Here is a 12,489-nt window from a genome sequence, read left to right on the forward strand (position 1 = left end):
ATAAATAAATAAAGGCTAGGTGTGGTAGCACACCTTTAACCAGCATTGGGAGGTGGAGGCAGGAGGATCTTGAATTGAAGGCAGGTTGATCTACATAACAAGCTCCAGGGGCAGCCAGAGCTACATGGTAAGAGACCCTATCTCAATTTTTTTTAAAAGGTAATTTTTTTCAAATCCAGCTTTCAAAGATTCTTATGACCTTACTTCTCCCCTAGAATAGCTCCAACTAAGCTGGAGGATAGAGTCTCAGTCTCTAGACTGACCCCCACCCTAGACAAAGATAAAGAAAAACAGGAGACAACGTCGCCATGTCCCCACCTTCCCATGTCCCCACCTTCCCATGTCCCCACCTTCCCATGTCCCACCTCCAGCTCCCAGCTTCTGGTTCTGCTTCTACAAACAAAACAGGGGGATGACACTGAAAAGGGAAGAACTCTGCTCAGGGAGTTACTCCACAGACGCCCTCACCCTCACACATGTCCCCACCCGCACAGATTCTTCTCCCTTCAGTCCAGGTAGGTCCTAGGGTAGAGGCCCAGGTTGAGCCCTGAGAGTTAGGGGAAGGAGAAGCCACACACTAACTACCACTAGGGTCAAAGCCCTGCCTGGAGCATCCTTATCTCCCAAGCTGCATCCCAGAAAAGGGTCTGGGGCTCTCTGAACTAGCTCTCTTTATGCTTCTCATGAGCAGCCCTAGTGGCCCCATCAGCATTGCTCGGCCCTACCTGACACCCCCCCCCCACACACACACACACTCACACACACACACACACACACTCACCCTCAGGCTTGCAGCAATCCACTGCCAGTCAGACTTGAGGGAGAAGGGCACTAGAGAAGATGACTAGGAGCTCCAGGCTGTCAGCAGGCTCCTCCCCACCATGATTCCCCAGAGATGCACAGAAACTGGTTGGTATGGAATCAGCAAAGGGCTCTCTCTTGAGGCCAGGGTTCTAGGCAGCAGGCCCAACAGGTTTCCTGGAGCCGGCAGGGCTTGCAGACATCCTGCTGTTCTCAGCTTCAGAACCTCCACCTCCACTGCCCTGCTCCACACCTAGCACAGATTCTTCTGGCTGTGAACCTGGCCTTAACATCTGCGCCCTCCAGCAACCAAGCACACGCTCTGCAGGTCATCAGTGGGACACTCCTGACCCACCAGTGCACAAGATCTTCTGTGCGGGTTGTGCCCCGAGAATCATTGCAGCAGAATGGATAAAACTGGAGGGTATTATACTATCTGAAATAAATAGGTCACAGAAATCAAAATAGGGTGAGCTCAGCAAGGTAGCTCAGCAGTTAAAACACTTCTTCCCAGGACCTGAGTTTGGTAACTGGGCACCTACATGGTGGTGAGAACTCACTCCCATGAGTTGTCTTTTGACTTCTGCATGCTGTAGTCACCATAGCCTACAGGTCTTCCACAAGTGAGCAGCATAAACTTCTGCAAGACTTCTCCAGGGCTGTGCTTTGGAGCCTACCCAGCCAGCCTGGCACAGCCTCCCCCTCCCAAGCAGTAGGGAACAACATATGCTGTCTTGTCTCTCTCAAGGCCAAATTCTGGAAGGAAAAGAGACAAGTCCAAGCCACTCTGTCCCTTCAACCCATGGGAATAAGCTTTGTGGCCTGCAGGAACCATAGGACAATTGGTTGAAGCTGCCACTTAATGTGAAAAACCAATTCAATGCAATGGTTCTCCCCACCCTTTAAAGTTTTCTGAGATAGTGTCTCTCTGTGGAGCCCAGGCTGACCCCAAACTCACAGAAGTCCTCTTGCCAGGACCTCCTGAGCACTGGGATCCCAGGCATGTGCTGCCATTCCCAGATGCCCTTAAAAACCATGCCCTGGGGCCATCTCTGTAGAAAGCAGGATTCACTACTAGCTGGGAATTCCTTGGGCTGAGATGAGCTCTGTGTTCCAAACACTAGTCACAGAGGTGACAAGTGGCTCTATGAAAGCCACCCACCAGTCCTCAAAGGTTAAAGCCAGCCTTCAAGACATCACCTGTATACAATGTACCCTCTGGCCAGCCATCCCTCCTGAGCTTGGAAGCTCCTGCCACCTCCTAAGATGTGCTCCAATTCCCAGAAAGCATGTCCAGGAGGTATGCTTCCCTCTTATTTGCAGGATGCAATGGGGAGACACAGAGTCATCTTCTAGGCTTAGGCAGAGACCCTAGCACCCATCTTCCAAAACCACATCACTGCTAACCGAGAAACTATTCTGGGAAACACTCACAGACGGGACAGGAAATATGCTAACGCTAGCCAGAGAGCACCTGAGATGGCCCACGCTTTCTGCAACCACTAATAGCTGTCCACCATACTTCAGGAGGGATAGAAGTGCTAAAGGCCATTTAATAACACCCCTGGCTCACTGTGGCACCCGATTCCTGACCCCCACCCCTAACCCCAGTTAAATGTATTTTCACACTCATGTTTGATCCCCTCCTGTGTTCAAAGGTTGCTGTGGGGAAAAGGAGCAAACACAAAGGCCCTAACTGGAGAAACGAGAAGGCTTAACACGTGTGCCCTGTGTTAACTCAAGCACAGGACACAGCCATGCCACACCAGGCAAAGGGCTCAGCAGGCCCTGTGGCCCAGATAAGGCTCAGTTCTGACTCCCCTCAGCCTCACATACATAGCCGATCAAGGGTAAGAGCCACATGTCAGAGGCCTGCTCTGTCAGGAGGGTCAGCAGAATCATCCTGCTAGCTACTGAATTCTACAACACTGTGGTAAGCATCTCCACAGAGCACAAGTGCCACAGAGACACTAGAGGGCGCTGCTGCTCTTACTCAAAACAACCTTTCAGGCTTTGTGACAGTAGCCCCAGGCACAGAGGTTCCTGTAGGCTGGCTGACTCTCCCAGTCGGAGGTAGAGATCTTCCTCTAGTTGTAACTAGTTCTGACTCTAACCTGCAGGTGCTGCCCTGAGCTGCCTTGTCTCAGCTTTTTCCCTAGAACTCTAAGCAAGCATTCCCACCAACAACTCCGGGGTCAGCTTTTCCTCCTGCTTCAGGGAACCAAGGTCAGCATTCTACTGGGGCTCACAGTCTCTGAAGGGGACCCCTCTCACCCTACCTGGATGCTTGGCTGGGGCCTGGTGTCAAGCTGTCACCTATAGATGGGCCTAGGGCAGGAAATCTAGGTACCCCAGCCTATAACAGAATCCAAAACCAAACGAGGGCAGGACAGAAATCCCTCTTCCTTCTGTCCACCACAGACCCGAGTTGAGGAGTCAGAGAAGCACAAGGAAAATGGTGGAAGGAAGCTAGAGTTTAGAGGCCCTGCCCCTCTCCTCTGCTGGGAAACTGGCATAGCATCTTTACACCTAGGCCCAGCCTTTTCTAGACCCATTGAACGGGAGAGGTAGACTTGCTAAGGGGAGGAACAAGTGGCTTCAAGACGCTACCTGGGACTGCCACCAATCCTGGGCAGCAAGATAGATTTCTGTGACCTGCCTATGGAAACCCTCCTTAAGACCCTGCCAAACAATACAGCAGCTACTCTGTCTGAGAAGGGACCAGAGGCTATGTCCAGGACCAAAGGAGAAGTCTAGGCATGGTACCAACAACAGTGACCAGCATTCCCAGCAGAGTACACCTCAAGGTAAGAAACACTAGGTCTTGAGGAGGGGAGGGGCTTACTTCAAGGGAGTCGCAGTGGTCTCTTTCCAGGCTAGGAAACAACTAGGTGAGGAGGGAGGGTGCCGCAGGGAATATTTAACTCCTGCCCCTCAAGAGGACAAGGTCCCAGAACCAGGTGGGTACGCAAAGGGAGTCACCTATCTAACTTCAGGGTAAAGTGCCTGAAGGGACAGTCCCCAGTCTCAAGGCTTCCTTACCTTGAGGTCAGGAAAGCAACAAGCCACACCAATGTCTCTCCCTTCCTTTGTACTACCAAAGCAAGCATCAGGGCCTGGGCCCACCTTGATCCACAGGACACTCATGGCACTGTGCCCTTGCTACTCACCTGTGTTGGCAGGCACAGTACACGCCTTGGCTCAGGAAGGCAAGATACCCCACTTAACCATGCAAAGCTAGAGCTCAGGCAGCCTGCTCCCTGCTCCTCCGAGCCCCAGGCCCCAGGGGCCAAACGCCCAACCTCCTTCACACAGAGCAAAAAAGTAGCCTTGCTGAACACGTACCTGGGCTTCTGAGTTGGCTCCTTGGATTCTCTCAGGCCAAACCAGCTACTCTTGGCCTTTTCCTCCCCGGTGGATGAATGGTGGGGGGAGGCTCCCAGGGACGGACTCCCCTTCTCCCCGACTGAGCCACGGCGCCCCTGCTCACTCCGACTCAGCCCTTGGTGGTGGTGGTGATGGAAGAGCCCCATTCGGGGCTTCCGATCCTTTTCTGCTGCCACAGCCTCAGAGGAGGCCACCATGGGGGTGGCAACCTGGACTGGCTTCCCCTCGGGTAACCGGGCCCCCTCCTCCTCTCCAGAGCAACTGGCCCCTTTGGCCTGCTTGCTCAGCTCCTCCTGTCCAGGCACTGCCTCTGAGCTGCTGGTGCCATGGCTGCCTCTGCCCCAAGAATCATCCGAGGACCGAGACCCCTCCTCAGAGGACCGAGGTGGGACACTGTGTAAGGAGCTTGAAGGTGGAAAGGGGCCTGAGATGGAGCTGCGGTGCCGTAAGGGGGGCTGAGGTTCCTCATTGTACACATGGCTCCCATTGACGCAGAGGGAAGAGCGGGAGGCACCATCAAGGTGGCCTTGGAGCTCAAGAAGGGCCCGGGGAGGAGCTGCTCGAAGCTGGCTGGCCTCATCACTGTATGTCCTCTTGTGGGTGAGCAGCTTGGGGGACTGTATAGAGTCCCTACCTGGAAAGGAAATGTGACCGTCAGCACTTGGCAGAGGGGCCCTGTTTCCCTCCTTCCTTCCACCCGGCTGGGAAGAGCCCACCCTGTCCCCTTGCTCACCCCCTTCAGTGGACAGCCAGCTGCTGTGGCTTGGTGAGCGGGTGAGGAGCTCCGCCCCGGGTCCCTGGTAGACCAGGCTGCCACTAGTGGAAGACAAGGTGCTGTCAGAGCCCAGAGAGGTGTTAGACTGTGTGAGCGAGGACTTGCGTAGCTTGTTTCGGAGGAAGAAACCTTTGGCTTTGCCCATCTTGCCCAGGCTGCCTAACTCAGGATCCTCCAGGGCGCTGCTTGGAAGAATCGCTGAGGCAGATTCGAGATCATACTTCTTCTTGCCCTTCACTCTGTCCTTGAGCTTGCTGAAGGGAGACCGTGGCTTGTCCTTCATGGAAAGATCAAACATGCTGGCGCTCAGGTTGTTCCGTGTGAACTGGATGGTCACCTGGATCTCACCGCGCTCCTTCTCCTTCTTGCCTGGCTTGGAGTGAAGCCTGTACCACCTGAGAGAAGAAGCAGAGCAGAGCTCTGGTCACAGGCGCCTCAGAACCCCTCTTTACTTCCCAGCCACAGCCACAGCCACAGCCACAGCCACAGCCACCGTCACCACCAGCGCTGGCACACGAGCTTGGGTTTTGGAAATACCAGTGTGGCTGAGAAGCTCTTAAGCTTATCTATGATGGAGAAAACCACATCCAGGGTAGGAAAGCGCCTCGGGTGCCACTGAGCAGGCAGCAGTGACCAGGACACAGTCCCTCCCAGCCAGTGCTTTTCCTAGAGCTCAGAGACCCCACAGTAACTCATTACCCCCTCTACCTGAAGCCCAAAGGATGAGGCCAGGCCTGTTGAGAACTGCTCCGTTTCCAGGCCCTATCCATGACTCACATTATCCAGTCCCAGCAGATCTACTCTGAACCACCAAAGAAGAGCCCACAGAGGCCCAGGACACGGTGCATGCACACACAGTCCTCACGGATGCACTGACTCACCCCGAGTCCTGCCAAGAATGCTCTGAGGCGGAGGAGCAGACAGCCGTGACTGAGACCTAAAGCAAGAGTGCCGGGGAGGAGAAGTGCCTTCATCTGCCCTCCTCCCCCACCTCCATCCTGCCAGGTGCTCCAAGGGGCTCATCCCCTTGTTCTAAGATTGGGAGGTAAGGCTTAGACTCAGAACAGCAGACAGGCAAGGACAAGGACATCCTTGTCCCATCCTCCCAAGCCCATTTTCCTTAGCTACACCCTCCCCAGGGAGTCACAGAGACAACCCCTACTCTGGCTATAATGCCTTCAGGTTTGAAGACCCCAGACTGGCCTTGAAATCACTATCTGATTGCAGTTTCCTGTGAACTCCACCACCCAGGTACTGGGATTATGGGTGTGCACCACCACGCCCACTCACCTCTCAGAAAACTGAATGTACTGTTGCCGTGCAAGGAGCAAGTGGACTTGTTGGGTTTTACCTGCCTAGGAGCAAACTTGTGTCCACCGAAAAAAAGTCTCTCAGAAGCTTGTAGCACCTCTATTTGCAACAGCCCAGACTTGGAAGTTGCCAAGGTGCCCTTCAGTAAGTGAGAACATAAACACACCGGTACAGGCAGTGGAAATGTATGCAATGTAAGAATGAACTACAGAGACATAAAAAGACACAGGAAGATTTGTAAACATGCAAGATAAAGAAGGCTTCATAGACTCCACTGTATGACATTCAAGAAAAGACAAAACTATCAAGATAAGAGAAAGATCAGGACAGATCATGGCAAGCAGTGCACACCTGTATCTTACCACTGGGGACGCTGAGGCAGGAGGATCACTGAAAGCTTGAGATCAGCCTAGATGATGCAAGACACCCTCCCCCTTAAAAAACCCAAATGACACAAAGAAAGAGATCAGTGGTTGGCAGGGGACTGAGGGAAGGAAAAGGAAGTGAACAGGCAGAGCAATTTTGTGAATGAGTAGGGCATTTTTATGGAGTGAGACTATCCAGATGATGTCATTGTGGTAAATAGGTGCCATTTTGTTTCAACACCTGAAGAATATGGAACATACAGAAAGAACCCTGATGTATAACCAGCCATGGAGACAGCAAGATGGCCACAAATTTAGAAGCAGCCTGGGCTACACAGAGATCTATAGGCCAGCTAGGGATGACATCCCGAGACCCTGTCTCAAAAACTAAACAAGAAAGACCTCTGATGCTTTGGTAGTCAGCCTCTCATCCATAACAAATGTATCACACTGTTGCCAGATGTTAGCAACACAAGACACTGGTGCTTGGGGGATGTATGTGGGGTGGTGGACAAAATTCAAACTTTAACTGACTTTCTCTAAATCCAAAAGTAAAACTGGTCTTTTAAAAAGGAAAGGATTAAGCCGGGAGGTGGTGGCACACGCCTTTAATCCCAGCACTTGGGAGGCAGAGGCAGGCGGATTTCTGAGTTCGAGGCCAGCCTGGTCTACAGAGTGAGCTCCAGGACAGCCAGGGCAACACAGAGAAACCCTGTCTCGAAAAAAACAAAAAACAAAAAAGCAAAGGATTGGGGCCAGGGAGACAGACCAGCTGTGAAGAGCATACCCTGCTTTTGGAGACTCTCCACTCACAGTAAAGTGGTTCACTAACCTCTATAACTCCAGCTGTAAGTGAGGCCCTCTTCTGGCCCCCACCATGGCAGTCGCTATGAGACCATCTTACCTAGTATAAACAGCTTCAATGGGAAAGAGTTGTTTTAGCTCAAGGTATTATCAGAGGCTTCCCTTCATGGTCCGTGCCTCCCTCGATTCTGCATCCCTGGTGAGGCTGCAGGAGCTCATGGTGGAGGTTGCCCACCAGGGCATCTCCTCTGGGACCCAGCATGATGGCTGGAGCCCCTTGCTTTAGGACAGTGTTCCCTGGCTTTGAGAACCCTCTGGACAGAGTCCTCACAGGAATGCTTGAGTGCTTCACTGTCTCCCAGGTCCTTCTGGGCCTAATAAAGTCATGGAGCAAACCCTGTTTAACAGCAGATCTGGGCCAGGTTCATTGGTGAACACTAGTACTGAAATGTGGAGGTTCTCAGGGACAGGACATTAATTTCCTCTCAGTATCACCTGCCAGGGCTGAAGATATGGCTCAGCTGGTATGAGGGCCTGAGTCTGGGTCTCCCACACACATAAGAAGCTGGCTGTGGTGTTCTGTGTCTGTTACCCCAACAATGGAGAAGAAGGGATCCCTGGGGTTTGCTGTAGCTGGTCCATGAGCTCCAGGTTCCAGGTGAGACTGTGTGGAGAATAAGGAGCAGAGCAATAGAGAAGGACACCAGAGGTGACCTCTGACCTCCACATGCACATTCACCACCCACTACATTTGCACACTTGAGCTCATGCACACACACGTGCAAACAGACACACACCTCTGCTTACTCAGTGATTGCAAAGAGGAAAAGGTACCTTTATGAAGAGGCTGGAGCACATCCTTTAACTGAGTCTCAGCTTTTTAAACTGAGGTTGTGACCCCCAGAGAGGGAGATGAGTGTGGAGGTTGTGAACAATTTGGCAACCACAAAGGTCTGCAAACAATATAAAACCCACAACTTATTTCAAAATCAAACCTGTCATGATTCCAAGGTGCGATTGCCGCAGGCACCTTTGCTGCAGCTCACATCTGAACACCCACATGCACACTTTGCACTGTACACACCCTTCACAACACACAACCCCAGCAAACACTGCCCAACACCTGAGCTAGGATTCAAGGCTATTGTATGTTGTGAATCACCGTGTTTTTATGGCATACACAAAGTGTTCTGATTTTACAGAATCATAGTTTAATCACAGCACAAAGTCTTCATATTTTCTCATCACAGCATGTCTCTGGGTTGCATCAGAGTGTATGATAAAAGTTGCTGTCTGAGGGCTGGGAGGACGGCATACTTAGTAAAGCACTTTCCACACAAGTGTGAGAACTGAGTGTGAGCCTCAGCACCTGTGTGAACAGCAGCCAGTTCAGTGACATGTACTTGTAAAGGTGGCACTGTGGAGCCTCAGACAGGCAGATCCCTGAGGCTCACTGGCCAACCAGCTTAGCCTGTCATTCAGATCAGTGAGAGACTGTTAAGAAACAAGATGGATAGCTCCTGTGGTGGTCTGAATATGTTTGGCCCAGGGTGTGGCAATATTTGGAAGTGTGGCCTTGTTGGAGTAGGTATGTCACTGTGGGCATAGGACCCTCATCCTTGCTGCCTGGAAGACAGCCTTGTCCTAGAGGCCTTTAGATGAAGATGTAGGACTTTCCCTCCTTCTGCACCATGCCTGCCTGGATGCTGCCATGTTCCTGCCTGGATGCTGCCATGTTCCTGCCTTGATGATAATGGGCTGAACCTCTGAACCTGCAGGCCAGCTCCAATTAAATGTTCTCCTTATAAGAGTTACCTTGGTCATGTCTGTTCACAGCAGTAAAAGCCTAACTAAGACAGCTCCTCAGCCCTGGACTACACACACACACACAGACTCACAGATACACACAGATACAGACACAGACACACACAGATACAGACACAGACGTAGACACACACAGACACAGACACACACAGACACAGACACACACAGACACAGACACACACAGACACAGAATACACAGACACAGACACACACAGACACAGATACACACAGACACAGACACACACACAAGGGTCTTACACACCCCACTCACATGCCACACACATACATACACATGTGCAAAAATTCCTAGAGTTCACTTGCGTTTCATTTAAAAACAAACATTAAGTTACGAGAAAGAACATCCAATCTAGGAACAAACAAAAGCTCAAAAATTAAAAATTAAAAAATCATTAAATGAAGTTTGGTGGCATTAGAACACTTGCTAGGAATTTTTACAATGGCCCTAAAGCATACTTTTGCCATCTTTCAGTCCATATTGATGTGAAGTGAGGGTCTCAGCACTGCTTATAAAGTCAAAACGTCTGTTGGCTCGGGAACCATTGACGATGCTCTACATTCTGCAATACCACATAGCCAGCCGAGGGTTAGAACTGGTGTTACTAGTGTGTTCTTTGGAAAGAATTTCACTATGTAGTTTTGACTGACCTGGAATTCATTTATGTAGACCAGGCTGGCCTAGAACTTACTCTGTAGACCAGACTGGGCTGGAACTTGCAGCAATCCTCCTGTGTGTTTGCATCACAGATATGCATGCTGTGCCCCACTGAGATTCAATCCTTTATGCAAAAAGAATCACCTTCATCTCATTAACATGAAATTTTTTTCATTTTTAATACATGAAAAAATATCTGTATACAAAATTGTTTTAAAATACATTTCTTTTTTTAAATTAACATTATACACATTGTATTTTATATGTATGGGTGTTTTGACTGCATGTATGTCTGCGATGTGTGCAGGTTCTTCTGAGACCAGAAGAGGGCGCTGGATCTTCTAGAACTGGAGTTAGGTCACAGTTTTGAGTCTCCATATGAGTTCTGGGAACCAAACCTATGTCCTCTGGGAGAGGAGCCAGTGTTTTTAACCCCTAAGCCATCTCTCCAGTCCTTCATAGTTTTTATTTCTTTTAAGACTTATTTATGGGGCTAGGTAGGAATTGCTCACTTTCGTAGGACATATGCTAAAAATGGAAGTGTACAGAGATTATTGACTCCTGCACAAGTATAATGTGCCATTTGTGAAGCATCCATTAGAAAGGAAGGAAGGGGACTAGCAAGATAGCTCAGCAGGTAAAAGCACTGACTGTTCTTCTGAAGGTCCTGAGTTCAAATCCCAGCAGCCACATAGTGGCTCACAGCCATCAGTACTGAGATCTGATGTCCTCTTCTGGTGCGTCTGAAGACAGCTACAGTGTACTTATGTATAATAATAAATAAATCTTTGGGCCGGAGCAAGCAGGGACTGAGTGAGCGGGGCCGTTGGAGCGAGCGGGGTTGACCAGAGCGAGCAGAGGTTCTAAAAATTCAATTCCCAACAACCACATGAAGGCTTACAACCATCTGTTCAGCTACAGTGTACTAATATACATAAAATAAATAAATTAATCTTTTAAAAAAGGAAAGGAAGGAAGACATATTTAGTCACTACATAATACCTTATCACATCTTCATGCTATAAATTTTTAAATCATTTTTTTATTATTGGCCTCTCAGGTTTTTAAAAATTAAATTATATTTAATTTATCGTGTGTGCGGGTGGGTAGAGGGATTGTGCCTATGTGCCACAGAGCAAACGTGAGGTCAGAGAACAACTTATGGAGTCAGTTCTGTCCCGCCATGTGGCACATGGGGAATAATGCAGCTGTCGGGCTTGGCAGTGACTGCCTTTCCCTGCTGGGCCACCGAATTGGCCCTCTAATGGGATCTGTAATTTCAAATGCCCAAGAAGCTGGGAAGAGGGCTCACTGTGTAAGAGTGCTTACTGGACAAACATGAGAACGTGGGCTTGGATTTCCAGAACTCATGTGAAAAGACAGGTGTGGACTGTGTGCCAGCACAGAGACTGTGTGTCAGAGGCAGAGACAGGGGACTCCTGGGGCTTTTTGGCCACCAGTCTAGCTACAGATTTGATTCCCAACACCCACATGGCAGTTCACAACCAACTCTTAATCCCAGTCCCGAGGGATCCAAGGCCGCCTTCTGACATCCCAGGGCACCAGGCACACACATGGTACACATACACACCATCCAGGCAAAACACTTGTATACATAAAATAATAAAATAAATATATGTGAGAACCATTTTAATGAGTTAACTACTGTGGGATGGTGGTACATGCTTGTAACCGTGCACAAGGTTGAGACAGGAGGACTCATCCATGTTTAAGGCCAGCCTAAACAACATAAAAAAGGACTCTCCAAAAAAGTTGTATTGCTTTAAAAAGAAACACAGTTTAATAGTATACACCTATAATGTCAACACTCGAGAGGCAGAAACAGGGGGTTTACTGCAAATTCAAGGCCAGGCTGGGCTATGTTGTGAGTTCCCAAGCAGTAAAGGCTACAGAGTAAAGGGGGTGGGGGGGGAGGGAGAGAGGGAGAGGAGAGAGAGAGAGAGAGAGAGAGAGAGAGAGAGAGAGAGAGAGAGAGAGAGAGAACAGCAAGAAACTATGAAAGAAACAACACAAGAAAGTTTTCTTGAGCTGGGCAAGGTGGCGCACACCTTTAATCCCAGCACTTAGGAAGCAGAGGCAGGCAGATTTCTGAGTTCAAGGCCAGCCTGGTCTATAAAGTGATTTCCAGGACAGCCAGGACTACACAGAGAAACCCTGTCTCAAAAAAAAAAAAAAAAAAAAAAAAAAAAAAAAAAAAAGAAAGAAAGAAAGAAAGAAAGAAAGAAAGAAAGAAAAAGAAAGTTTTCTTGAACTGAAAGCTACCAGCAAAAGGCCCCAAAGTACATAACCCAAAGAACAAAGTCAGCACCACACCCACCAATGTTGCTATGAGACTTCCAAACCACAAGCAAATAAAGAAAACCCCAAAGGCCTCCATTATCAATTATCATTACCATTATCACAGGGCAATGACTATCTCCAAGTATCTGGGGGAAATGCTTCTCACTAGTCTAGAATTCAAGACCAGAACTCAAGCAAGGGTGAAGGCCCTTAGCATTGCTGCCAACAGGCTCAGAGCCCATGACACA

The 12,489-nt window shown here is 49.6% G+C and overlaps 1 protein-coding gene across 3 annotated transcripts in view; it reads right to left on the reverse strand.

The window, feature by feature from the left end:
• Positions 1–12,489, reverse strand: part of Rab11fip5 (RAB11 family interacting protein 5 (class I)) — a 39,723-nt gene that overhangs the window by 8,672 nt on the left and 18,562 nt on the right. For all 3 annotated transcript variants that reach the window (NM_177466.4, NM_001003955.2, XM_006506366.2), the window contains exons 2-3: positions 4,922–5,358; positions 4,147–4,822 (exon numbers count right to left, since the gene is read on the reverse strand). In NM_177466.4, coding sequence (NP_803417.3) covers positions 4,147–4,822; positions 4,922–5,358 — 1,113 coding nt within the window. The remainder of the gene's footprint in view (positions 1–4,146; positions 4,823–4,921; positions 5,359–12,489) is intronic.

The sequence above is a fragment of the Mus musculus genome, chromosome 6, assembly GCF_000001635.26.
Source record: "Mus musculus strain C57BL/6J chromosome 6, GRCm38.p6 C57BL/6J".
NCBI classification, from domain to species: Eukaryota; Metazoa; Chordata; class Mammalia; order Rodentia; family Muridae; genus Mus; species Mus musculus.